At 48.8% G+C, this 27,030-nt stretch overlaps 5 protein-coding genes across 5 annotated transcripts; all 5 read left to right on the forward strand.

Annotated features, from left to right (window-relative positions):
* Positions 1–6,976: 6,976 nt before the first annotated feature.
* Positions 6,977–8,140, forward strand: LOC112893650. The gene is made up of 3 exons (XM_025961131.1): positions 6,977–7,162; positions 7,285–7,478; positions 7,602–8,140. The coding sequence occupies exons 1-3, from the start codon at positions 7,067–7,069 to the stop codon at positions 7,984–7,986; spliced, it is 675 nt and encodes a 224-aa protein (XP_025816916.1). The 5' UTR covers positions 6,977–7,066; the 3' UTR covers positions 7,987–8,140.
* Positions 8,141–8,809: 669 nt separating this feature from the next.
* Positions 8,810–10,794, forward strand: LOC112893577 (nucleolin 2-like). The gene has a single exon (XM_025961022.1). It carries the CDS (start codon positions 8,916–8,918, stop codon positions 10,167–10,169), a length of 1,254 nt encoding a protein of 417 aa, XP_025816807.1. The 5' UTR covers positions 8,810–8,915; the 3' UTR covers positions 10,170–10,794.
* A 710-nt stretch (positions 10,795–11,504) lies between these two features.
* LOC112900407 lies at positions 11,505–12,883 on the forward strand. The gene is made up of 3 exons (XM_025969247.1): positions 11,505–11,850; positions 11,978–12,186; positions 12,318–12,883. Exons 1-3 carry the CDS (start codon positions 11,755–11,757, stop codon positions 12,676–12,678), a joined length of 666 nt encoding a protein of 221 aa, XP_025825032.1. The 5' UTR covers positions 11,505–11,754; the 3' UTR covers positions 12,679–12,883.
* Positions 12,884–14,326: 1,443 nt separating this feature from the next.
* Positions 14,327–15,192, forward strand: LOC112897970. Its single transcript, XM_025966380.1, has 3 exons — positions 14,327–14,422; positions 14,553–14,752; positions 14,832–15,192. Exons 1-3 carry the CDS (start codon positions 14,327–14,329, stop codon positions 15,190–15,192), a joined length of 657 nt encoding a protein of 218 aa, XP_025822165.1.
* Positions 15,193–22,245: 7,053 nt separating this feature from the next.
* On the forward strand, positions 22,246–26,752 carry LOC112903712 (protein FAR1-RELATED SEQUENCE 6-like). Its single transcript, XM_025972938.1, has 7 exons — positions 22,246–22,411; positions 23,075–25,099; positions 25,204–25,239; positions 25,329–25,442; positions 25,796–25,864; positions 25,962–26,115; positions 26,202–26,752. The coding sequence occupies exons 1-6, from the start codon at positions 22,340–22,342 to the stop codon at positions 26,088–26,090; spliced, it is 2,445 nt and encodes an 814-aa protein (XP_025828723.1). The 5' UTR covers positions 22,246–22,339; the 3' UTR covers positions 26,091–26,115; positions 26,202–26,752.
* Positions 26,753–27,030: the final 278 nt, after the last annotated feature.

The following is a 27,030-nucleotide window of genomic DNA, read 5'->3' on the forward strand; positions in this document are numbered from 1 at the left end:
ATAAAACCCAGGTGTTATAGTGAGAGGGGTGGGGGCCTTTATCCTTGGTCCAACATTCCCCCTACGGCATGCGAGCCCGGCGTAGCCCGCAGCAGGTCTCAGCACACGAGAGGCGCAGGGGAAATCGCGCAGCGGAAATGCGTGGCCGGGAGGGATCGAACCCAGGACCTCGGCTCTGGTACCAAGTTAGAACGCCCCATCTAGCCAACCCGACTGTAAAACCCAGGTGTTATAGTGGGAGGGGTGGGGGCCTTTATCCTTGGTCCAACAATTAGGAGTGATCAACCAAGGTTAACTCTTTATTTTTCCATGTTTCAATGAGGATATTACAGAGGAGTGAGCAGAATAGAAAATATATAACACTAATAATATCCTTAGTTCAGAATGATAGTGCATCTTGATTTTTTTACACCTATATTGACTGAAAACAATGGGTGGTACTTCTTTAAACATCATTGCATCTTGATCTTTTTTATACACCTTTATTGACTGAAACGATTGGACAGTACTACTTAAACATCATATCATCAATTGGGAATAGTCTTCAGGATAGCAAACTTTAGTATTATCTGTTTTTTAGAATTGATCCCATTTCTGCCCCTTATATGAGGTGTGCCTATCAACATTCTACATTGATCCAATTTTATCACATGTGAACTGTACAACTGAGGTTTTATTTATTCATTAAGTTCCTAATCGAATAAGTAGCACTGAGATTAGATGAATCGAGTCTGTAAACTTGTAATATGGCACTGCAACTGTGTGCCACTTAATGTTTATAATGCTGCAAAACAAGCAATGAACAGGACTAGAGGCTGCAGTGGAGGCAGCTATTGAGTTCTTGGAAAAGGTAGCAAAGACGTGACTACCCTGATCCCTCTGTCTATTAATGTATGGCTTGTGTAGTCATAAATAAGTTTGCAAGTAATTTTTGACATATAATTGCTCTTGCAATATATTGTGATTAGTTGCTAAAGATCAACATCATATTAAGAGAACTTCTATACAGGCAAGGAGGCAAGACAAGATACATGGCAAGGAGATGATCGATAGTTGATGGCAGCCATACCCAGCACACAACAGTGCCATGGGGAGCCATAAATAAACTTATATTTTTATTTTTTATAACTACTAGCATTAATTAAGGAACTAATTAAGGCATAGAGTACATCCATGAAGTCTAAGTCAACCCTGGTTACATTATGCAAGCCCTCTTTAACTGGGTAATTGTTGAGATGACTTACATGTGAGCATAAGGTACAATGTTAAAGGGTTTGTGTGGTTCCTTGTTCCTTGCTTGAGTGGATTCTGGATAGCCTATGAGTTTGTCTTGTACTTTGCTTGTACTGTCTACTGATTTTAGAGTGCTGGTATACTCTTTTACCTGAATTAAGTGAGAAGTACCTTGAGCCTCCACTTATATTTTACTTGAACATCCAATGGAAAGTATACTATAATCTTAAATTTGTATGCGTCTCACATTATAGCGAGGCTTTAGTTTGTGCCCACAATGAATTCAAGCCATGCTGACAGTCGTTTGTTCCAAAAGATATTGAAATAAAAGAATTGTTTTGGCTCCAAAAGATAAGATATTGAAAGAAAAGATTTATTTTAGCTTGTATATATGTACCAGAAAGTTCGTACATGATTTTAATTTGAATGTTGTTTTTTGGAAGAACTATTATCTTGCGTAAATATATGCCTGTTGCCACGCACGGGCCATTACCTAATAAGTAAGATAGTCATTTTATCCATCTCCTTAATTCTTGCGACCAACAAGGTTACATCAGGGGTAATATTCACTTTTTGACAAAAGAAATAAGAATTATTTTTTTCTCAGGAGAAATTAGATATCGTTGCATTAAAAGGTAGAAATATTTTGAAGAGTTTTCGGTTTAGTCTTGTATTATAGAACTCTCAAAGGAGAACACGCACGCCTCGCCCAAAAAAAAGAGAACACGCACAAAGAAAAAAAGAAGGCTGTTTTTTGTGCTGCCGACCTGGCGTTGTTCTTTTGCAGAAAAAAAAAGATAGATGGCTCCAGCATACGTTTTCTCATTGTTTCTTCCATACTGTACGACGGAGTTGCATACAATCTGGTCCTGCTCCAGAACGATGACTCGGATTCGCATCGCAGCCCTCGCTCCCCATCGGAGTATGGTATTCCCGTGTCAGGCCTGGCTCGTTTTCTTTTTGCGAAAAAGGCTCGCCGGCCCCAATCGTCTACACATACTGGGAACAAAATAAAAAATCATTGAAGCAGAAACGGTCGTGTCGTCGAGGCGGCGCTATGGGGCGCGGCGGTGGACACGCTGCCTCGCGTGCACGCGCTCGAGGATCGGAGGGTGATTTGCCCCTCGTCACCTCGGCGGCACACGGGTACGAACTCGCTTCCTTTTTTTTCTATTCGGGAAAGCTATAATTTTATTCGGGGGCTTCATTGGGCCGGTTGAGAACCCACCAGACCACCAGAGACCAGTAAGATTTAGCATAAAGTAACCAAAACTCAGCAGAATTGGAGATACAACTCCAAATACATCGTATCACAATCCAGTGTAAATACGCAAAGCTATTTTTTCTAGAGCGCGAGGAGTTTAAAAAAACAAATTAATGAACCTCGTTAAAAGGCTAGTCATTGTTCGGCAAAGTTCCATGTATTCAGATCGGCCGAGGCGATCTCGGCGTAATCAAGGACGACCGCAGCCATCAACCAACTTACCGTATGTGGCATTGATTACTGTTTTCTCTTTCCATTTTTGGTCAATGCATGCCTGCCGCATTCCATAAAAAATAGCTACCATTGGCTAGTATTTCCTACTGGTTTTCTCATAGAAGCCACAGAATGGCTATGTACCCTAGAATATCTATTAGTTTGTATGCAATGCCTCCATTGTGATTTCAAACAAACAACCTGTTCTGATCAGGGTTGAGGAGGTTGCCGCTGAGGTGAGCAGCAATGAGATTGGCCCTACAATTGCAGATATGTCGAAGTTGGAAACATTGTCGCTAAACGACTCATCCTCTACGCTCAACTCAACCGATGGGTAGGACACCATTACTATTTCTTTCATTCAAATCATGGCCTTTATGTTATTATAACTTCACGGCATCCTTGGATGTGGTTTGCACAAAGTTTACTCATCCAAGAGTTAGACTACTCTTGAAAACATAGTAGAGGAATCCATGTTCAGGAATTTTGGTTCCGCTGAATGCGTAATAGTGTGTTCGATTGTCCCCCCTTGAAAACTGTGGAAGTGCTCTCCTTTTTGCCTATCCCTCTAACCCTGGTCTGATGCTTAAGCTTTGTCTAGTAGTGTTGCCCTCTATTGGCCTAAATCCAGTTGTCACTGAGAAGTGCATTGCAAATTATAATTCATGAGCTTTATTTCCTGAAGGAACTATTCTGAGTTCTCTAGATGGACATGCAAATTGCTTCTTTTGTCTTGCCCACACTCATTTCCACTTGAGCACATCCCAACTCTTGTTTGCTATAATTATTTAGTGATAATTATTTGGTTTGATTGTTGGTTGGTTTGTTCTCTTAAGACCCCCCCCCCCCCCCCCAAAAAAACAAAAAACAAAAAATCTTCTACTCTGAATAGACATTGACTGACAGCGTGGTTGTAAATTGTTATGATTCAGGGTTGTGGTGTGTTTGGGTGACATGGGCAGCGCTGAGCATGAATCTACAACCAATGGACTGTGGGCATGTAAGAAAGCGTTGTCGCTGCTGCAAGTGTCGCGAAGCATGTCTTACTATGATGCTTGGTCATTTTTCTGTTCGGTTATTGCTTTGTTTGATTTCTTTAGAAATTCGTGCCTCTAGTGCTATCATTTAATAAGTATGTATCTCACTACCAGAAAGCTAGACTTCCTATTATTCATGTTTTGGGTGTTGTGCCTACTTGTTTATTTGTTTTAATTCTCATATAGTATCCTTCCGATCTTGTTTAGTGATAACATGACTGGATCACCCTGTCCCTCGTGACTATTTGCACCCTGACTTGTGGGAGGCCCTAGCTCTATTCAATAATATGCTTTTTGCAAAGCAAAAAAAATTGCACTTGCTTGGAAAAAGAAACTGACAAAGTAGGACTGTGAGGGTTAATTTGAGTTGAGGGCGAAACAAGGTGGAGTAATACCCTGAATTCCCCAAACCATTAACCAGCCACCATGAAAGCATGCACCTTCATCATTGTGATGGATGGTGGTGCTGGTGCTGACCGTGACCTGCCTAACCTAATAGAGGAATATTTGTTTGGGTACCGATAGAACCCATATAGTAAGTCTGTGCGTGTGCGTGGCATGAGTTGGAATCCTAGAAAAGATCGATTGAGATTCCCTCCCCAGTGCCACGCTCTCCACATCGTGCTCCATGCAACTAAGAAATAAAATGAAATGAATACGGAGAAGTGCATTATGATTGCATTTTACTAGCAATTCATGTTGAAAAAAACATTTCGAGATCTCTAGATTAACCAGCAAACTGCTACTTGAAAGCAATCGACGCTCGTAGTCTAAGAGGGGAGGGGGTGAATTAGGCAAACTTAAAACCTTATGACTCAAATTAAATTGCACAAAATATAATCTAGAACATGCTATCTAAATGTGCAACTACGGTTCATCTAGTGTGAAACCTTTATCCCAAAATAAGTTTTGCAACTTATCGCCAATCCTAACAAGATACTACGCTAAGAAAATAAAGATACACAAGTTGCAAGTATGAAATGCGGAGACTTAAAGGAGTGGATGAGAGGAAGCAAACTCTTGGCGTGAGGATTTATCCCGTGGTATTGGTAGGCACTAAGATATCCCTAGTTCACGTTGTTGAAGCACTCACGAAGAGTATTGCTTTCCGGTCACCAAATCTCTTCCGGGACAACTTTTGACTTGCCACAAAAGCTAGACCACTAAGGCTCACGTCAAGTTTCCTCATCACCTAGATGCTGCCTCACTACCGAGCTTCCCATGAAGGAGGGGTCTCCTCATCCCCGCACAAAATCGTCGTCGCCGTTCCACACCAAGCCGGAGGGTCGAAGACTTGCCGATGAATCACCAAGACTCCAAGGGGCCGGCATACCAAGATCACAACGGTGGTTCACTCTAGAACCAAACACAAGACAACTACGCCTTGCTTTCTCACTCTCTTGGTCTAATCTAGCACTAACACTCTCAAACCTTGTGCTAAAGCCTATGGATGTGATCGCTAAGCACTATGGTGGCTAGGATGTCCTCTTGAATGTATATGAGCTTCCTCTGGACTCCAGCAACCCCAAATGGGTGAGTAGAGAAGGTATAAATAGCCCAACAACTCAAAAGAGTCGTTGCTCCAACGGCTAGTAACGGCTAAGTAAAAGTACGATAGCACCGGTTTAAACTACGCTAGCGTCGGATCATCTGGTCCCTCCTATTTTGATTTCTACCGGTTTAAACTACGCTAGCGTCGGATCATCTGGTCCCTCCTATCTTGGTTTCTTCACGCAAACATGCTCTCTGGACGTTTGTCTGGCCAAAACACCAATGGTAGCGTCGGTTCAACTGACCCTTGTATTTTTTGCTGACCGGTTAAACATTTGAGTGCAGTTTAGTGTGCATCAACTTAAACTACGCAGGCGTCGGTTCAACCTACGTAGGCGTTGGATCAACCGGTCACTCACACGGATCAGCTTCATGATGCTTCGTATTTTGATCATAACTCTCTACTCCGAACTCCGATTTTGATGATCTTGTACTCTATAGAAAGCTTATAAGATGCTCTACAAGAATCTCCAGAAGCCCATCTCATTAGATCACATTTCGAGTACCGGTTAAATGCCAAAAGAATGACACTGTGTCGGTTGATCCGGTCACCTCTTTTCTCCCTTTAATGCTTTTGTGTTTTGATCATAACTTTTTACTCGGGACTTCGATTTTGATGATCTTGGACTCTATGGAAAACTTGTAAAGTGCTCTACAAGATTCTGCAGAAATATAACCTATTTGATCAGTCAAAATATAAATATCCATGGGACACTTCCAATTCATTCCTCTCATTGTTCCGGCTTTGGAGGTTTTCTTTGTGTTGCATCTTTGGAAGTTCTTGTATCTATACTTCTGTTTAAGTTCAAATTTTTATTAGATAAAGGAAGCTTTACACTATTATTAGTAGTTCGGTTTATAAAGTGTGATGGGACTACCTACCCACCATTACACTTTATTATACATGTACTTCCTCTGTTTTTATTTACATATCATATTAGGTGTGTACTAAATCAAAGTTAGCTAATTTTGACTAAATCTATAGAAAAATAGCAACAACTATACTACTCAACATATGCACTATTAACATATACGTCATGGCGGATTCAATGAAACCAATTTGGTATTGTAAATGTTATTAATTTTCTCTATAAATTTGATCAAAATTGTTCAAATTTAACTTAGGATAAATCTAATACTATATATAAATAAAAATAGAGGGAGTACTTGTGTTGCTAGTACTTACCTCCGTTTGGTTTTGTTTGCCATATTTGCTCTAACGAAGGAGCGCGCCCTCTGTTTTCTTTGAAACCAGGTTCCAGCTAAACTATCGTATCTTCATGTCCTATGTTCGCTGAAAATAAATATAATGGAATCCCGTGAAATTGACATGTCGTGTCTAGTCACATGTCGCTTAGTATTTTTACCCCTTGTATACAGTAATTTTCATTGTCAACTCTCAGGCCTCTGTTATTTGGTCGCAACTCAGCAAAGATACCCCCTTCCTTGACAAACTGGTTTGGAACACGTAAAGTTCAAAGAAACTTCATGCAGTTGACGAACGCCGGCCGTCTCCCATGCCGAGTCAAACTTAGCCGGAGAGATGGGCCCGTTCTCAATCTCGACAATAAATTAGTGTAGGGACACGCGTATGCTTCCGATGATGACGTGCCATGATGGCCACCCACCCTCCATTTGACTAGCTATAATTCCGGGTCTCGCCGTGGTACAAGTTGATTCCTGCCTGCAGATATTTCGTGGCCTCCCCCCTCCTTGTCTTCAAAAGCAGTTTCTTGGATAGGCACAACGGCCCGAGTGACATCGAAGGATGGAGAAACGCGTGGTGTTGGTAAGCGCGGCGGTGGCCGTGCTCGGCGTCGCCGCCGCCGTCTTGGGGTTCGTCGCGGAGGGCACCAAGTCCAAGGCAAGCGAAAGCTTCACGCTCCAATCCCGCCTCACCATCTCTGCTCTGCTTGGTGTTTGGACTAACTGTTCGTTCGTACCTGGCCCGATCGTGATCGATCGATCGATCCGCCGGATGCGCAGGCGTTCGTGAGCTTCGACGGGCAGCGCTGCGTGTACCGGCGCACGCCGGCGCTCGTCTTCGGCGTCGTCGCGGCGCTGCTCGCGCTGGCGGCGCTGGCCCTCGCCACCGCGGCCAGCGGCTGCTTCGGCCGCCGCGGCGCCCCCGCGACCGGCCGCAGGAGCGCCACCGCCTTCAGGCTGTCGACCGTCGCCTGGTACGTGCCTAGCTAGTCGCAGTCCGGAGGCGCCCGCCGTTCCGCGCGAGGCTTGTGCGCCGCTCAGTTCCATTCCATGTGGCTAGATAGACCATCTGATTGGCCGAGATGCCTGCTCGTCAGGGTGCTGGTGGCGGTGGCGGTGGTGATGTTCCTCTACGGCGCGGCGATGAACCGGGGCGGGACGCGGGGCCTCTCCACGAGCAGGCGGGGCCGGTACTACCGCCGCACCTACTACTACGGCTGCGCCGTGCTCAGGAACGGCATCTTCTCCACGGCGTCCATCCTGTCCGCCGCCGCCGCCGCGTGCGCGGTCACCGCCTACGTCTACCTCCAGCAGATGGACGCGCCGGCCGTGCCGGGCCAGTTCGCCGTGCCAGGAGTCGCGATGGGGCAGCCGCAGTGGGCGCAGCCGTACCCACCGCCGGCGTACCCGCCGCCCATGGGTTACCCTGCTCCTCCCCCGTACGGCGGCTACGGCGCCAAGCAACCTGCGGGGACAGCTTGAGCTTGACGTCAGTTCCAGCGCACCGTGTACGCTCACGGAATGTATGATCATATGTTGGAATCTATTACTCCCTTCATTTCGAAAGTATAAGGTATATATTTTGTTTATCAATACATGGCTTAATTACATTGCAATGCTGTTATGCTGGCTACAATTGGTGTTCATGTCATCTTCAGACAACACTTGGACAACCTCTCCAATCGATTAACTACTCTCCTAGTTTGATTCATGCATCTTGGGGAGCATGCTGTCAGCTAACTACTCCCTGCACTCACAATTAAGGATATTTCGGACATTGACAAAGTCTCCAACACACTTTTGAGCGGCACATTTTGTTACAGAAAATCTATAAAATATAGCAAAAGTATACTCGAATGAAACTACATTTACAGACGAATCAGCAACCTGTGCCATTTTTAAGTACCCAAACTTGACACTTAGAAATAATATGCAACCAAAATTTAGAATAGTTGACTTCGGACAACTTCTAAATTAAACTTTGCTTACTTGTGACTCCAAAGAGTAGTTAGTAGCTGTCATTCTTCTCTGCATTCTTAACTCTCCTCCATGTACGACAAATAAATAGCACGTACGACTTAGTACTTTGTTGGAAATATCCTAAGGACAAAATGTCGCCTCCTGGTGCTTGGAAAACAAGCAAGGCGCGCACCTGCTTCCTGTTTGTATTCTTGTCGGAAGCCGGAACCAACCGGGCGATCGGAAGCGCGTGATGGCGACCGTCTCCGACTCGAATCCCTTCCCCGGGGACGATTAATACCACTCCATGGCTCCATGCCGATCCCGTCTCGTTCCTCGATCCAGCATTCCAGATCCATCCTCCCACCCACCGGTCCTCCACTTCTCTCTCGCCCGGCGTTCGGTGAGACCCGAGAGAGTCTGCTCGCTCGATCGCCGTGCGGCGGCGAAACATGGGAGCCCTTCGTCGCGCCGCTCCCGTTCCCAGCGCCCGGCCGTCCTCCAAGCGTCCGCTGGGCGCCGCGCCCGCGGGTTGCGGCGCGGTGGCGCGGGAGACGTCGGCCCGCCGTGCCGTCGCCGACCAGAAGCCCTCCGCGCCCGGCGCGAAGCACACCAAGGTCGTCCGCAACGGCATCGTCGCTGAGATGGAGGTCACAGCTGTTGCCGGCGGCGCGATGCCACCCAACGGCCGCCGGTTCGCGAAGCGGCCGCAGGTCGTCGAACCTGCTGCTACTACCTGCTGCACGATGGCGCGGGAGAAGAAGTCGGCTCGCCGCGCCGGCGCTGGCGAGGAGTTCTCGGCGCCAAGTCCGAAGCGTGCCAAGGTGACCCGCAACGCCGTCAAGACGTCCGTCGACCCTGCACTGGGAACCCTCCGGAAGAGGATGGCCGCGGAGCTCGACGCCCTCCACGCGCTCCTGAGGAAGGCGGAGCTATTGTCCAGCGGCAAGAACGGCCGGTACATGGCCAACGCGGAACCACGATCTGAAGCGCCGGTGGAGGCTTCCATCAAGACGCCGCCGGCGAAGCGGACAAAGGTGTATGATCTTGCCAAGGTTGCTAAGATCGCGAGCCCTGAGGACGACAACGAGCTCATCGACATCTGCGGCGGCGTCTCACCCGTCGCCATCCTAAAAGCCTCCCCGATCGTTCCCCTTGAGAAGGAGGTCGAAACTGGCAACAGTGAGATCATGGATCCCCCGGAGGACGACAGCGAGATCATCGACATCTGCGGCGGCGTCTCCCCCGTCGCGATCCTGAAATCCTCCCCTGTTGTTTCCGTTGAGAAGGCCGGCGAAACCGGCAACAGTGAGAGCAAGGACATCCCGGAGGACGACAACGAGTTCGTCGACATCTGCGGCGGCGTCTCCCCTGTTGCTCCCGTCGAGAAGGCTTGCGAATCCGGCAACAGCACGAGCTCAAGCAGCGACTCCGGAAGCTCATCTTCGAGTGATTCAGATTCAGATAGCGACTCTGAGAGCGATCGCGACGAGACTGTCGACCTCCCAGTTCCACAGGCGGTCCTTCCCGAGGAGGACGGAACATCTGCGCAGCCAGCGCCGGAACCGGCATCGGAGGCGGCGCAGAGTACGGAACCAGAGAAGCTCCCAATGGCCACTCTGATCGCCAAGGCGAACGCCCGCCGGAAGCTGCTGGAGATGGAGAGGGCGCGGTGCCCGACGAGAGCATCCACCCACGAGACCTGAAGGATCTTTGCATCGCGGAGTATGGTCGTCCCGGCATCATGCGACAGCTCGGGCTCTTCCTCAAGGCCGACGCGTAGAGTGCTGCAGATGGAGCAGGAGTAGGATAGTTGTAGTTGTAGCCATGCAGTGATGGCTCCTCGGCTACGCATGTGTAACTGACATGTCTGAATTCTGATGTGGTATACTGCGTTGTTCTGTCAAGCATGTAACCTGAATCAAATGTCACCTGAGAGCAAATGTCTGGTCTGATTTATGTTGTGCCATGTAGCTTAGATCAGTTGTCACCTGACAGCAAATGTGCTTCAGGACTGAGCATGCCAAGTTATTTGTTTCAGCGCTGAACATGTCAGGTTCAGTTTTCTCTGGGCAAGTTTTGATGCTCTGTATCATCAAGTCATAGGCGGCATCTTTCGTTATGTATCGTCAGTTCATCACAGCGTCTCCGAATGTGTAATGGCATGTCTGATGTCACCAGACAGCAAATGTGTTTTCGGTATTCGATTATGGTTATAGGCCCGTGAACTTTACTAGTTTGTTTTTCTTTCAGTCCAAGACTTTTGGGCACGCTTTGATGGTTGTTCGGTGCTCTCATTGTCTAAACTTTTAGTTGTTCTTTCTTCATCCATATTCTCACACTGTACTTCTGTTTCAATTGAGGGAACAATGAGTCAACAGAATATGCTACCGTCACTTACCACAACGTATATTTTCGCAGCAGTTACCCAGGTCCAGCCTCTATCATGCCGTTGCTCCATTCAAGGTTTCAAATCCAAACTTCTGCTACAAGAACGAGCAGTCACTATTAGTCAGTCCCTTGAGGCCCTGGACCTGATCGAGCTCTTGCAAGTTGCAATCCTGGCTGACCACGCCGACTACGTGCAGAGACGCAGAGTGCAGCAGGGTGGGCAGGCCAGGCCATCGTCTGCGATCTCTCTCAGGTTCAGAATCCTCTTTCCCTTTGATGAGAGAGATGCCGTCTTAGGCTTGGAAAACTCTAGACGGGCCTGGCCTAAAGCCCAAATGACGGGTTTTTCCTGGACTCCCTGCGGTCTGCCTGCAAATACGGCCCGGCAGTCCTGCTGAACCGCTGCACAGGCTCTGATAAAGATGGCTACTAAAGGACGATGATGAGCCGGAGCAAGTGCCCCGGACCCGACGACGGAGTCGCTCTGCAGGCCGACATCGATTCGAACGGCCAACCACAGAGACATCTCCAGTGGCGCCACCAGGGAGCCCCACGCCACGTACGGCGCGGCGCGGCCACTCCGTGGCTCCGTCGAGGCATCGAAGGACGCCAGGTCGGCGGACCGCGAGGTGCAAACCCCACTTGCGCAAACGCACGCACCACTTGCACAAACAGGCTTATCCTCCTCCTCCGGTCGCAGCTGCAGCACGCATTGAAGGTAGACGACGCTGGTCGCTGGAGTGTGGAGTTATCTGCCCCAAGCCAGCTAGCTAGTCCTCTGCTGCGGCTAGATATTTCCTCTTCCGTGCATCCCTCACCAAGCACTGAGACTCTGAGAGCACCCGAGCTCCAGACTCGGACAGAGCGCGCGACCGGAGGGAAGCAGCCAGTCGACACGCGATGCAGAAACACGCGGTGGCGGTGATCGTGGCGGCCGTCGTGCTCGGCCTCGTCGCCCTCGTCCTGGGGTTCGCCGCGGAGTATGTCAACCAAAAGGCAAGCTAGCTAGCTAGCGGCGTGTTCCGCTTGCTCCGGCTCAAAGTTCGCACGTTCCTACTACTCCTCCTCTGTTTCCGCAACCTGATCCGACGATCATGGTCGGTCGCCCGGCCGCGCCGCGCAGGCTTTCGTGAGGTCCGACGTGTTCCGCTGCGAGTACCGGCGCACGCCGGCGCTGGGCTGGGGCATCCTCGCCGCGCTGCTCTCGCTGGCCGCCGTGACGCTCGTCACTGCGGCCAGCGGCTGCTTCGGCCGCTTCGGCGCCGCCGCCGCGCCCGCGGCAAGGAGACGGCGCGGCGGCTGCGCCAGGACGTCGTGCGCGGCAGTCGCGTGGTACGTTGTCCTCCCCCCTCCTCTTACACGGGCTACCGGCTACGGCCTGTTATACTACCTTGCTTCTCCGATGACACGCCGCGCCGCGGGTTATCGGTTTTTGATTCTTGCTTGCTGCCGAGCGCACGCAGGCTGGTGGTGGCGGCGGCGGCGGTGATGTTCCTGTATGGCGCGTCGAGGAACGCGGGAGGAACGGGGGGCTTCACCGCGATCAGGCGGCGGCCCGGGCGCAACAGCGACGGCGGCGTCAGCACCTTCGACTTCGTCTGCGACGAGCTCAGGGGAGTCTTCGTGTTGGCGTCCATCGCGGCCGTCGTCGCCGTCGCCTGCGCGATCACGGCCTACGTCGACACCCTCCAGCGGAGGAACCAGACGGCCACGCCGCCCACGCTGGGTGTCGCGATGGGGCAGCCAGACCCAGCTCCCGTGGCTTACCCGGCTCAACCGCCGTACGGTGGCTACGGCGCCAAGCAACCTGCGGGGACATCTTGAGCTTCATCGATGACGTCGGCTCCACCGTGTGTTTGCTTTTCTGCGTCGCAGTGCCACCACCTTCACGATTTGTGTATTGTTGTGGTATTTGCTAATTTGTAAGTGGGATTCACCACTTGGATATATGCTTGTGTTTTCAAGTTGTTAATAATAAGAAAAAACATAAGTTTGAGCCAACAAAATGCATACAAGAAATTTATAGTAACATAAACTCTCCAATAAATCAGTCTTCTACATATGTAAAATTTCAATGAACTAGTATTCTTGTTTCTTCTACAAATGCATTACCACATAAAAGTGTAAATTCATCCAATAAAATACAGTAAGCAACTAAGCAACAAGCAAATGGTCTACTGTAAAAAATTTTCAACTTTCCCATCCATCCATTCAAGCCCTAGAACTGGGATGGCCCAATTACCAAAAAACGATAATGAAAAGGAAAAGGACAGGGGGCAACGCAAACAAATGAATAATGCCCCCATTCCCTTTCTGAATGAAAGCGTCCTGCATGTCTATATCTAAGAGCGCAGTCCGTCGGCCCATTGGAACTGGCCCTAGGCGTTGGGCCAGCCCATCTCAGCCCTATTCACACAGTTGTATTGACAGGCACTGTTTGGCATGAAAGTCCATACAAAACTGGCATTGCATGTTGTTGCTATCTGAAGTATGTCTTGCCAATGCAACTTTCTTTCATCATTAGGATGGAAGTGCTAGGTCTAGAAGCGTGGCAAATACCCACAACCCATGAGATCATATGATATTTTCAAGCGTATGGGAAACATTAGAATGGTGCACTAGAAGTTATGAGTAAAACGGAAGCAAGACAAGCTGCTAGCGATAAGGATTTAGGATCAGATTCGCAAGCATTTATAGAAAACGATCAGAGTAGTGAACACAGAACACAGGCACAATAAGAATGCAATAGTGCCGGGCAAATAGCCAGTTCAGACACATGCTCATATAGACTCTATAATCCCGAGCCGTCAATTACACTAGTGGATAAATATAGAACAGAACGAAAGACTATGACTGAACAGAGAGTAGCAGATGAGAACGGTTACACTAGCTTTGGTGGAACGAGCGAGAGGATATGATAGGTGTGCCGTGTGCGCAGGGACAGATAACTCCGTTGAGGCGCTGAAGGAAGCCAGGTCGGGAGAGTTGCGAGGTGTAAACCCAGCCAGTTGCCGAAACGGACGAACCACTTCCACGAACAGCTGATTCCTTTTTTTTTTTTGAGGGCACCACGAACAGCTGATCCTCCTCCGGTCGCAACTGCACACACTCGTCTCAGACTAAGCTCCACATGACTGTACGGTGGTAGCTGAATGCTTGCGTCAATCCAGCGTGTCGTAGTATCCCCAAAGGCGGCTCATTTTTCTTTTTATCTTGTCGATGAAATCATCCGTTTGACTGATCGTGCTCACATGATGGTTACGATTTGAATGTTTCGTTGCAGGAGATGGATCAGGTCGTGCTACGATAGTGTTGGGTGCTGGATGGTCGACCAAATCCCGGAAACGCGTGGATCGGAGCACGCCCTTTTTATACCCCAAGCCAGCTAGTCCTCAGCTGCAGCTAGGCATTTCCCCTTTCGTGCATATCTCACTGAGCACCAGAGCTCCAGACTCAGAGAGAGAGAAACGCGATGCAGAAACGCGCGGTGGCGGTGGGCGCGGCGGCCGCCGTGCTCGGCCTCGCCGCGGCCGTCCTGGGGTTCGCCGCGGAGTATTTCAAGCACAAGGCAAGCTAGACACAGACACCCCGGCCGTCGATTACCATCTCCGCTCCTCGATCGATCCACCATCCGACGGCGAGGGCCTAACTGTTGCTTGTGCGGGTGTCTGTGACCTAATCTTATCGTGGCCGCGCAGGCTTTCGTGGGGTCCGACACGTTCCGCTGCGAGTACCGGCGCACGCCGGCGTTCGGCTGCGGCATCGCCGCCGCGCTGCTCTCGCTGGCCGGGGTGGCGCTCGTCACCGCGGCCAGCGGCTGCTTCGGCCGCTTCGGCGCCGCCGCCGTCGTCGCGCCCGCGCGCGGCACCGTCAGGAAGGTGTGCGCGGCGCTCGCGTGGTACGTTCTCCTCCTACGTCCACGCCGCGCTGCTGATTAGCTTCGATTATTCGCGCTAACTGGTGCTGCCGAGACGCAGGCTGCTGGTGGCGGCGGCGGCGGTTATGTTCATGTACGGCGCGTCGCGGAACGCGGGAGGGACGGGGGGCTTCACCGCGGTCGAGCGGCGGCCCGGGAGCAGCAGCGGCGGCCGCGCCTTCGACTTCGTCTGCACCGAGCTCAGGGACGGAGTCTTCAAGTCGGCGTCGCTCGCGGCCGCCGCCGGCATCGCCTGTGCGATCGCGGCCTACTTCGACGCCCTCCGGCAGAGGGACCAGACGGCCACGTTGGGCGTCGCAATGGGGCAGCCGCAGTGGTCGTCGCAGCCACCATACCCGGCTCCCGTGGCTTACCCTCCGTACGGTGGCTACGGCGCCAAGCAACCTGCAGGGGCAGCGTGAGCTTGATTGATGACGTCGGCTCCAGCGTGTGTTTGTTTTTGTGCGGCGATGTGCCCCCACTAGTTCACCGTTGTGTAGTTATGGGATACTCCCAGTGTCCCAAATTATTAATTATTTTAGTGTTTCTAAATATATAATTTTTACTATGCATCTACATATATATTTATATCTAGATACATATCAAAATCTGAATTTAAAAAATTAAAATAACTAATAATTTGAAACGGAATGAGCAGTAGTTTACTTGAGATTTGGCTTTGTTTATTTACCAAATTGTAAAGTGGGATTGCTCTTCCCTCGGATATATGCTACTAGGGATCCATGCTGCTATGTGTTTTCAAGTTGTTAATAAGAAAATCAATTGAACATCAAATTTATAATTTGATTATGTTTCTTGCGATGGAACTTTTTCAGCCTTGCTTGGTTTGAGTCTCCGATTTTCAGCTAATTATTCTTTTAGAGCTAACTAACGTAAGTGTTCCACCACCACTTATTTTAAAACAATGGATGTGATCATGTGAACAGTAAGACCAGTAGGTTGGTCTTTGACCGAAATATTTGAAAATTATAATGAAATTTAAAAATCTGAATGAATTTTATTCAAAGAATAATTGGTATTACTGGTATGGGCATTTATTGGTAGACCACCCATAGGACCAAAATTTTCGATTTTCGGTGAAATTCGGCCAGAATTCTGAACCTTAGTTGGCATACACAGTTACCCATAACTTCCTCGATCTGAAGATTCACAAGCTATTCATACGAGCAGATATGTGGTGTGTATATATGGGTGTAACAATGCGCCTTATGTTTGAGGGGGGAAAATGAATAAGGTCATATCTCTACGGTTCGAAACTGAGATCAAATAAAAAAATATGTGTCTATAATATTGGCCACAGTTCACCAAAAGTTTCATATGTCCCACCAGCTCAATCTAACCACAACCACTACTTTTTAAACGAAGCTACTACAGCCATGGATAATAATATAGATAGATGATTGCACGAACACAAGGCTCACCCGCAGCTCTGGCACGGACCAAAGATTGCAATAGATGGATGCTCAAATTTTTAGGTTTAGCGAAGCAAAGTTTTGGTCATCACAGTCTCACAGATCAGATCAGACCGGAAAGTTTTTAAAAAAAAACTGAAAAAGAAATTAAAGGGTCACACCAAACCACACGTGACATTTCTAAAGCTCATGTGACATCAACAAAAGCGTGCTGGTCGTCGCCGAACGGCGATATGCGCCCTCGCCGCGGTGCAGCTAGAACGAGTTCGTCGCCGACTCGCCGTACGTCACCCTCTGTCGTCCTAGTCGCGAATTCTTGTCTGGGCAAATAAAATCGTGTAGCAAGGCAGCTAGTTTCTCTATTTCTAGAGCACGCAAGCCAAAAAGCTTGCCGTGGGGCAAGCGCAACCCGGTGGCTTGTGGCACTCTTTTCCTCTAAACCCAAAATTACAGCACATGCTACAAGTCTAATTTCTTAGCGCACGTGCACTGATCGTATACCATCGGTTCTCTAATCTTTTTTTTTAAATGGGACCTGCAAAATCTTTTTTTTGGAAACTAAGGCCCGAAGAATCTTAGTCAGGAGCAACCAAGAGTCCAAAATACCTGCTCGGACGAAGCTTGGGCCGCTAAGCCCATTCAATTTTACCTAGGCTAGCGTCCCGGACACCTGTGCCAGCCCTGAGTGTTTTCACATTCACGCACGCAGGCCCACCTATTTCGGAGCTCAGAAAAAAAAACCCAGCGACTTTTCCATGGCTCTCTCTCTGTACCTCTCCCCGGCCCTGCTGCCGCCACAACTTGATGTGGCTATCATCGACGACCTCACCCCGGCGGCCGGCAACGGAAAACAGCAGGGGAGGCCTCCTACAGGGAAGCCATAGGGTATGTTTGGTTCAGTTGTGAGCTATAAAAAAGCTGATGTGAGCTATCAGCTGTGAAAAAGCTAAAAGTCGTTTGGTTCAATCTGCTGTGAAACTGTGGATTTGATAGAAATTGTCTGTAATACCCGCTAGGTCCTGATATGTTATTTATCGTAATAATGTAATATTTATATTGACTAACATGTTTTTTTACGAATTCATATAGTTCACAATAACAATGAGATTAGTTTGAATCAAATTGTACTTCGGATCACACAATTTTTTTAATATATATTATACTATTTCTTTGGTATTTAACGGAGAGAGAGAGAGAGAGCTCGGTGGTGAAGAATGGCAATACGCTTGAAGACAGCTGCCTCCACCATGGTCGCAGGAGAAACAGACAAGGCGAGCGCTTTGCTAGCTTCGTAGCACGAAGCTGCTACTGTCCCTGGTCGCGGCCGCGGCGCACCTGCAGCACGCTGCACCTGGCGGAGAATTGTGCGCCGGCATGTCTAAATTGCCACGTCCGACGGCGAATCCAATCCAATCAACCGTGAATCCAATTCAAACCATCCATTGCCTCCAGAAACGAGCACGACAGCCGGCAGTGAGGGCGACCAGGGGAAGGGAGCAAGCCACGGTGATGGGAAAGGAGTAGCGTCGGCGAGGGCCTGGGCAGGTAACGATGACGGGGAGGGAGTAGGCGAGGGCCTGGATGCGAGGATGCGACGGGAAGCTCCAGAGACTGGCGATGTCGAGATCCGACGGCCGGCAAGGGACGCCCGAGCTCCGGCGGCCGACGAGGGCAGGGCCGAGCTCCGGTGGCCAACCTAGCTGCGCTGTGATGTCTGCTCGGTTGGGGAAGAAACACGATGGGAGGAGAAAAGAATCGAACCGGTACGTAACTTGCCAGTGGCTGGCGGGTAAATTCTTCAACTTTCTTCGCCTCAAAACAGTAAAAGTAGGTGGTGGCCTGCTTTTCCATTTGCACTGCAAAACGCTGCCTGCGGTGAGATAAGCTATTGGGCTTTGCCCCCGTTTGGTTCGACTTCTACGTTTTGAAAGCAAACGCGGTCTGTGGACGCCGAACCAAACGCAGCCTCAGTATCCTCCTCTTCCCAGCCTTCTACCGCCACTGCCACTGGACTAGACTGGCGTGGGGCAAATCCTGGCTTGGTTCGAGGGGTTTCGCTGGAGCTCGGTGGAGCCTGGTTCTGGTTGCTGGCGATGGAGAGGGCGCTGAAGAATGCAGCCGGATCCCAGGTGGAGGACGACGAGGACGATGCAGCTGCACTGGGGAGACTGAATTGGTGCTGGGCCTTCATTGCCTGTTGTGGCTGAAAGGGCGGCTGGGGGCCCAGCACGCCTGCTCCAGGGCATAGGCCAGGCCTGTACCAGGCCGGTCCATGGGTTGTAGCCAGCGGCCCATGGCAAGCCAGTAGAGGGGGATTGCTGATGTTGACCCCCGCCGCTGTTGCCTTGGCCGCCGCCGCCGGTCCCAGTCCCGCCGTTCTGGCTACTGCTATATCCGCTGTTGTCGTTGGAGCCAGAGTCGGATCTGCGCTTCTTGTAGTGCGGTTTGTTGCGGGAGTTGCCGGAGTCGGAGTTGTCGGTGTTGGTGGTTCCGAAGTTGGAACCGTGGCTAGCGTGGTACGCCTGCCCGGACTCTGCCGAGGCTTCATGCTTGTCGCAGAGTTCTTCCAACAGGAGGTAGGAGCGGGCACTCATGAAGGTGTGGGGTGGACTCTTGGAGGTGATCACGGGCTTGAGATGGCGATACCTCGGATGGAGACCCCGAATGAGATTGAGCACCTGGCTGGGTTGGGAGACGGGCTGGCCGAGGTCGTGGAGGCTGTCGGCGGGGTGATGCTCATGTCACCTTGACGGAGGCTGCGGAACTCGGCCTCTAGGTACACGGCGCGCTGCATCTTGTTGTCGCGGAAGAGCCCTTCAATGTCCGCCCAGATGGTGAAGGCGGAGGCGCGCGGCTTGTAGATGATGTCGAAGACACGCTTGTGCAGCGTCGTGTACAACCAATTGACGATGCAGTGCTCGGTCTGTAGCCACTCGGCGTCGCGCTCGTCGAGAGGCGACGGGGACGAGACGTATGTCACCAAGCCGAACTTGCCGAGGACGGAGTCGAAGAAGCACCGCCACTGGCTCTAGTTGGACTCTTCGATGTCAAGCAGCACGGGGACGTGGGAACAGATGTTAACTTGCTAAACTACGGACGTAGGAGCGGGAGGAAGGACGATCTCGCCGGTGGTGGAGTCAGAGGAGGCAGTGGAATGGGAGGGTGAGGCCATGGCAGCGGAAGAGGAGGACGCGAACAGGTTAATAAGGGCAGATCGTTCGGTCATTGATACCATGGAGGAGGAGAAAATGAGAGAAAGAGAGAGATCAACCGCGCTTCTTATTGATCGATGAATGGTTACATATATACTTGCAGAGCTCTAACTAATAGCGAGATTACTAGCGGAGCGTGGCGTGCAATGCGGGCGAAGTGAGACGCGCAACGTGGGCGCGGATGACGTGGGCGCAGCGTAACTGCCGCGCGGACATTGGCGAGCACAGGGCTGAGCCGTTGTAGCGCCGAGCCACTGTACGTCTTGCTAACAAATATGTCGTAAAGGAGGATTCTTGTCATTCTAGCTATGCGTTAGTGTCAAGGTTCTACATAGCTATAGTTGCCCTATAGCTAATTTCTGAACTTGCCACAAAGTCAGAAACAGATAGCTTTTATATGGCCATGAGAACCGTGTGATTTTTATAACCTCGGTTAGCATCACCTACCAATATCCTGGGCTCAGCTATCCATTTGTCGTAATAGGTTTCCCTGTGTAAATTTCAGGTACAATGACTTTTCTGGCTCCAGTAACGACTGCCTGAAGTCCTGAACTAACCTGAGGATATATACGGAGGCTGTGGCGCTCTTGACGGCGAGAACTTGGCAGAGGGTCCAATGGATGCTAAAATTTTTGTTCTCTGGTACTGTTAGCTGCTGTGGCCAGGCTGAAATTTTCAAGCTGCATGTACATAACCATTAGCCCCGTGTGTAAATCGTCAAGCGCAATATATAGATTAGGTTATTAGAGGATTTTACGTGCCCCTGCAAAGTTTAGTGGTCAGAATGTTTCTGGATACGGCACTGCAACATGCAATTAGGAAAAGTAGGATTTCCCATTGCTCTCTGGCAGGCTGGCAGCTTCCTGTCGCAAAATTGTCAGTTTTTGAAGCTTGTCAGCATGTCACCGTACAAGGGTGCCTGTGCGTCCGGACATATATACTCCGGACTCTATGACACAGTACTCCTTCCGTTAAGATATCTATTATTTTTATGGCATATTTTCATGGCAGATCATGAAGATAAGAAAATAACAAATGTACTCCTATTTAATATCTTATTTGGTTGTCATTTATTGATTTTATGGTCGGTTGGGAATGATTAGTTTTCAAAACACTATAATATGCCTTATATTCGGGTACAAGTTTTGAACGCTTCAATGCCTTATATTTCAGGACGGGGAGAGTAATTGCCTAGTGCACGCCAGCTTTGATAATATGGTGGTGGATGTATTGTTAGTTAGGTACTTATTGGTTTAGCCTTGATATTACATGTTTGTGCGGTAGTGTTGGCAATTTTTTCGTTTAGCATATAGGACACAATTTAGTAATTCATTAAAGTATGGAAAAAATTTATATAACCTCCAACGTATTATGGGTCGACTATATGATCCCTTCAACTATGAAACCGGATTTTTAATCCCTTCATCTTTTGCAAAACCGTTAAAAGTACTCCCTGAGGCGGTTTTGCACGGTATTGCCACCCTGGTGCGCTGAGATGAACCAAAATGCTGATGTGGACCGACTGATAGGTGAGCCTAACTTGTAAGTGGTAGATCACATCCCTTCCCCCTCCTTGTCCTTTGATCACGGCCATCGCCGTCCCGTCGTGCTGCGAGCCGCGCCCACCAAGCTGGAGTGGCAGCGGCGCGCGGCGCAGTGCGTCGCAGGACCTACCTGGCACGCCCTGGAGCTCCGCGGGGCCCATGCAGTGATCTGTGTCGCGGGCGCTAGTGCGGGCTTGTGCAAGCGTGGGCTCCGACGGCGACGCGGAGCGGGTCGGGCGGCGTCAAGGAGCAGCAGATCGGGCGCCGGCTTGGGCCGGTGTAAGCGTGGGCTTCGGCGCTGTCGAGCGAAGCAGGTCGAGCGGCAGGTAGGAGGAGGAGCAGGTCGGGTACGGGCGCGGACCCGTGTGAGCGTCGGCTCCAGCGCCGTCAGGCGGAGCAGGTCAGGTGGAGGAGAGGAGGAGCAGGCCGGGCACTAGCGCAGGCCCGCGCGAGCGTCGGCTCTGGCACTGTCAGGCGGAGAAGGTCAGGTGGTGGGGATGAGGAGCAGGTTAGGCGTCGGGTGACCAGAGGATAAGGAGAAGGGGAAAACGAGATAGACCAACCTATCAGTCAGTCCACATCATCATCTCGTTCCACCTCAGCGCACCAGTGTGATAAATCACCGTGCAAAACCACTTTAGGGCGCTTTAAACGGTTTTGGAAAGATAAAGGGGTTAAAATCCGGTTTTATAGTTAAGTTATAATGTAGTCGACCCACAATATGTTGGGTGGTTACGTAGACTTTTTACTTAAAAGTATTTTACCAGCAAACTTTGGATTTCGAGAACAAGATGGTTTACCGAATTTAGCTCGGCTTGTTGCATTTTAAATACCCAAAAGCTACACCGAGATGCATCTCCATTTAAGAATATCTTAAGAGCCTTTTGTTCCTTTCTTAAGCCTACAGCAAATACAACCTTCTTTTTCCCGATTTAGATACCAGGCCTTCTCTATTAGGGAAAAGAATTGTATTTCCGAGTGACCCTTGTTATAGGCCCGTTGCATCAAATTCCTCTATTCATGCTACGCGTACGTAACAGAGAGACGCACCTACTGGTTTCCCATTGATTGGTTTCACTTCACTACAGGCACCTCCTCCTATGCCGCTCAATCCTTGGTTTCACTGCACTACAGGCACCCGCGCTGCCGCTGAATCGTGGATGGCTGGATCGCACCGGCGCGCAGATCGGACGGTTCGGAAAAGCTCCCCGGGAAGCGGCCCCGCCGGCCCGATTACGAATGGCTTACCTACGGGCCCCACCTCTCTCGGGCCCCCGTGCAGCCTCCCCAATAATTCATTTGTCACCAAACTTTGCACCCGCCTCCCTCTGTACCCGTCCGAAACCCTAGCCCACCTCGCCGGCGGCGGGCCCTCCGGCGATGGAGGTGGAGGAGCCGTTCCCGCAGTCCAAGAATCCCCGCAGGGCCCGGCGACGGGACCTCAACGCGCTGGTCCGGCTCGCTCCATCCCCTCTTTCCTTGTGTTGTTTCCCGATCCTTTTAGCGGCCTTGCGATCCTGAGCGCTCGATAGGCGCGTAGTGTGGGGGGAAATTTCCATGGCTTTCCTGGAATTCGTGGTTGGGGGAATGCGGAGGGAAGCTTCAGTTTTCATTTTCAACTTGAGGGCGCGTGGGCGGTAGTTTAAACTGAAGCTGGTTGTCATTTAGGGTTAGGATTTGATTAGTTCATTTGGTGGTTGTTTAGTCTTTAAACACTTTTTGTTGAACTGGATTAGCATTTGTTTTCGTGGGAAGCTGTCAAATGTCTGGTGATTCTGTATTTCTGTTCATCCCTGCGAGCTTGTGAGGTTCTAATTTGTGAACCATTTCTGTCCACATTAAGTTGCACCCTTTGCTTCAGATGCACTGATATTTGGCACACCTTAGTTGGATGGTTATTCGAGAATTTGCGAGCAGTTCAAGGCAAACTGTTAGTGTCATGCCGTCCTGAAATACCTACATTCAGGATGTGTTACATGCTCAAAGTCTCTTATGCCATTACTATGATCTCAAAAAGTTGCTCTCAAGTTGACTTCAATTTTTACCAGCTGGAAGAAACTTCAAATTCCAGTAGGTTGCAATATGAGTGGTGTCGTGATGAAGGTTTTGTTTCAGGATCCCAGCATGGAGGAGTCCGATGGGGAGGATATTGGTGTTCCAGAAGTTGGTATGGTGTTCAATAATCACACAGAAGTCAACCGATTCTACCGCAAGTATGCCCGTCGTGTTGGCTTTGGTGTCTCAGTAAGGAGGTCCTCATTTTCACAAGAAGGAACCTGCTTATATCTCGAGCTTATGTGCTGCAAAGGAGGGCGGCCACGTTATGAGCCGAAGTTCCGGAAACGGGCCTCATCGACCACTAACTGCCCAGCCAAGATCCGAGTGAAGTTGTGGGGAGACAAACTGTTGCATGTAGAGTTGGCAATCCTTGATCACAATCATCCAGTGAGCCCAGCAATGGCAAGATTCTTGAACTCTTATAAGCAGCTCTCTGGCCCTGCAAAGAGGCGGTTGCGTATGGGTGGCCCTGGGGCTATGCCTGTTGAAGAGCCAAGTAAGATGCCCATGGATAAGTTGGGGGAACTTGAGGAGCTTTTGTTTGGTGAGAGCAAGCACCACAGTTTTGTGGAGAGGGGCCGTTTGAAGCTCCAACCTGGAGATTCGGAGGCCCTTCGACTTTTCTTCACCCGGATGCAGGCCAAAAATGCTAATTTTTTCAATGTCATTGATTTGGATGATGAAGGCTGTATCAGGAATGTTTTCTGGGCAGATGCACGGTCAAGAGCCATGTATGAGTACTATAGTGATGTCATCACACTTGATACTTCCTATGTGGTTAGTAAACATGATATGCCTCTTGCAACATTCATCGGGGTGAATCATCATGGCCAATCTGTATTGATGGGGTGTGCCCTGCTTTCTGATGAAACAGCAGAAACCTATTCATGGCTACTTAAGGCTTGGATAGCATGCATGTCTGGCAATCTTCCGAAGGCCATTGTCACTGACTACTGTAGGGGCATCCAAAGTGCTGTAGCTGAGGTTATTCCTGGAGTCCGTCATAGAATGTGCTTGTTTCAGATAATGAGGAAGGCTGCAGAGCGGTTAAGTGGGCTGTCAGAGTACAGAGCTATTAACAAGGCAATGCATAAGGCTGTCTATGATTCTTTAACCATAGATGAGTTTGAAGGAGAATGGAATACTTTAATTTCATTTACTGGGCTTCAGGGCAATGACTGGTTAAGATCACTTTATGAATGTCGAGCTTCTTGGGTTCCTGTCTTCATTAAAGATACATTCTGGGCAGGAATGTCTGTTACACAAAGAAATGAAACTATCACTCCTTTTTTTGATGGATATGTGGATTTAAAAACCACCTTGAAGCAATTTCTTGTCAAGTATGAGATGGCTTTGCAGAGCAAATATGAGAAGGAGGTCCAAGCAGATTTTGAGACATTTCATAAGCAACGTCCACCAGTATCAAAATTCTATATGGAAGAGCAGCTCTCAAAGGTATACACCCATAATATGTTCAAGAAGTTCCAGGATGAGATTGAAGCCATAATGTACTGCCACGTATCTTTAATTGCTGTTGATGGTCCTGTCTCCACGTTCAATGTCAAGGAGTGTATTTTCCTTGAAGATGGTAAAAGGACTATGAGTAAGATTTTTGCAGTGACATACAATGCGGACGAAAAGGATATAACATGTATCTGTGGAGGTTTCCAATTCAGTGGGATCCTATGCCGGCATAGTCTCTCAATGCTCAAGTTTCAACTGGTTCGTGAAATTCCACCACAGTATATTCTTGATAGGTGGAAAAAGGATTTTAGGCAGTTGCACGTGATGGGACGCCCTCCAAGTGACCTTGTCCCCAACAACCGTGTGGATCGATACGACTATTTGTCAATGAGATGCCTGCAACTTGTTGACTCTGCAGTCCTATCAGATAAATATCGCCTTGCTTTGAGGTTGGTAAGGGAGATGGAGAAATTTCTGCTAAATAGCAATACACATGATGATACACAACCAAGGATCAAGTCTCGTGTTCCTAAAGTAAATAAGCCAAATACAGCGACTGGTCAAAATGTGGTGGATGCAGCTACTAACAATGGAAATGTTGGCCCCAAAGCACCAGAGGTAATACACATGTTTGTTTGCAAGCTTTATGTAAATTAATATCAACGGTGGATATGATTTGCTTAAATGGGTACCATGTAATGAATCTTTTCTGCAATATGCAGGCTCCTGCAGTCATGCAAGCATCACAGATCCAAAAGGTAGATTGCACTAAGCATTAGTTAATATTGTATCCTTAGTTGACACATGTAGCACTAAGGATATTGATTGATTGCTATTTCCTCCCCAGGGAGGAGCAGAAAGAGGAATAGTTCCTGCTGGCTACATTGGAGTGCCAGCTAATGTCCATCAATTTGGAGCCAATCAAGCAGCAATTCGTCCAAGCATTGTGTATATGGTACCGGTATGTCAAAGAATAGATGGCTATATCTTGTGACTCATATCTTTGATGAAATCCCAGAGGCACTAGAAACCAAATTTCTAGTATATTTGGAGACTTCTCTTGCATAAGCATCTGAGGCTTCGTTTTTTAAATCTGCTCTCATCAGTATCAGGAATAATTTGCAATAAGCAGTGGTTATTTGTTTTTATTTATAGTTAGTAAAAAATATTTGATTTTTCTAACAAAAATAAATCATACTAATTAGTCAGTAGGAGTTCTTGAATTTGAAGAATTTTTCGTTCTCAATTTTTACTTTGAGGCAAATTCCATTCAATAGGAGTATACTGCTGATTGTTGCTGATTGAAAATTTCAGAGTGGTGTTGACCCGCAGGCTTTTGGAAATGGTGTGTTGATGCCAGTGATGTACCAGCAGGTGTTCCAGGTTTGAGTTTATGTTTGTTTGTGAGTTCTTGCGTGCATCTTGCCAGGACAGTTTCCACATGAATTGATGGCATGCAATTGCACTGTGGTATGTCTAGGTACCACAGAAACCGAATGGAACTGTGCAAGATACTTCAGCAAATGGAAAAAAGAAGCGATCTCGTGGCCAGAAGCTGACAGAGACATCTCAACAGTCAAATGGAACCCCAGGTCCTTCATCTGGCTAGGGGTGACTCCTGATATTTAGAACAGGTTCTCCTGATTTACTCCTCATACTTGGATGTGCTTTTGCTCAACTATATTTGCCTGTGTAATGACAGCCATATCGCTCTTCCCAGGTTTTCTGTACATACAAGGACTTGCTGCAGTGACAAATTTTACATAGGGATGCCGGCACTAACAATTACTTCTTTGTGTGGTCCTAGTCTCTGCACCAGCAATGAAAATGAAGCTGGGGAAAAGCACTGGTCTTCATTTTGATCTTCCTGGAGTTCTGAGTGTAGAACTCAGTAACTGTTCTTTTTTCATTCTTTCTTTTAGCTGATTCCAGCAAAGACTGGCTGCATCTAATTTCCTCAGCCACGTCACCAGTGTAATGTACGAGTCCCTGTGTCTTTTCCCTTGTGTAAATTAATTTTTGTTGGATTAGCTCTATCATGGCTCATGAGCACATCGTCAGATGCCTCTTAATTTTGTTGGATTAGAATGTTGGGTACTTGGGCATCGCATCAACCCTGACCAAGGCATGTCAAAGGAGGTCACTATTGGAATTTCACTTGCAGTTTACTCTTCTAGGATCTTGCAACATGTATTCCTAGGTCTAGGAGTTCTGAAGAAACAATCAGCAGTGGCATGGAGTCTTTTGAAGTAAAAGGTGCATAACGAAGTTGCAACGTGTTGCTCGAGAAAAACACCAATCATTTGAACATTCATACTCCTAAGTTTTTGACAAGCTACTTTACGTGACATTCGATTACTTAAATAGATGCGAGCACTATTCTTTGTACTAGCAACATGAATGACAGCTTGTATGTTTAGGGTTACTTGTAGAACCCAGCTCCAATTGCAAGTCCATTCGCATGCAGAGTTCTAAAACGGCTCCTGATCCCATCTCCAGATAAAACCTGAAGGGCTTGTTCGGTTTAGAGGGACTTAATCCCCTCCAGT

Source organism: Panicum hallii, chromosome 1 (genome assembly GCF_002211085.1).
Source record: "Panicum hallii strain FIL2 chromosome 1, PHallii_v3.1, whole genome shotgun sequence".
Taxonomy (NCBI): Eukaryota; Viridiplantae; Streptophyta; class Magnoliopsida; order Poales; family Poaceae; genus Panicum; species Panicum hallii.

Bases quoted from the DNA above. Each gene is read 5' to 3' on its own strand.
- LOC112903712 (XM_025972938.1), top strand. From the start codon at position 22,340: ATGGAGGTGGAGGAGCCGTTCCCGCAGTCCAAGAATCCCCGCAGGGCC. The intron at 22,412-23,074 runs GTCCGGCTCGCT...GTTTTGTTTCAG, and splicing joins GACGGGACCTCAACGCGCTG to GATCCCAGCATGGAGGAGTC. The intron at 25,443-25,795 runs GTATGTCAAAGA...TGAAAATTTCAG, and splicing joins GCATTGTGTATATGGTACCG to AGTGGTGTTGACCCGCAGGC.
- LOC112893577 (XM_025961022.1), top strand. From the start codon at position 8,916: ATGGGAGCCCTTCGTCGCGCCGCTCCCGTTCCCAGCGCCCGGCCGTCC.
- LOC112900407 (XM_025969247.1), top strand. From the start codon at position 11,755: ATGCAGAAACACGCGGTGGCGGTGATCGTGGCGGCCGTCGTGCTCGGC. The intron at 11,851-11,977 runs GCAAGCTAGCTA...CGCGCCGCGCAG, and splicing joins CGGAGTATGTCAACCAAAAG to GCTTTCGTGAGGTCCGACGT. The intron at 12,187-12,317 runs GTACGTTGTCCT...GAGCGCACGCAG, and splicing joins TCGTGCGCGGCAGTCGCGTG to GCTGGTGGTGGCGGCGGCGG.
- LOC112897970 (XM_025966380.1), top strand. From the start codon at position 14,327: ATGCAGAAACGCGCGGTGGCGGTGGGCGCGGCGGCCGCCGTGCTCGGC. The intron at 14,423-14,552 runs GCAAGCTAGACA...GTGGCCGCGCAG, and splicing joins CGGAGTATTTCAAGCACAAG to GCTTTCGTGGGGTCCGACAC. The intron at 14,753-14,831 runs GTACGTTCTCCT...GCCGAGACGCAG, and splicing joins GTGTGCGCGGCGCTCGCGTG to GCTGCTGGTGGCGGCGGCGG.
- LOC112893650 (XM_025961131.1), top strand. From the start codon at position 7,067: ATGGAGAAACGCGTGGTGTTGGTAAGCGCGGCGGTGGCCGTGCTCGGC. The intron at 7,163-7,284 runs GCAAGCGAAAGC...CCGGATGCGCAG, and splicing joins CGGAGGGCACCAAGTCCAAG to GCGTTCGTGAGCTTCGACGG. The intron at 7,479-7,601 runs GTACGTGCCTAG...CCTGCTCGTCAG, and splicing joins AGGCTGTCGACCGTCGCCTG to GGTGCTGGTGGCGGTGGCGG.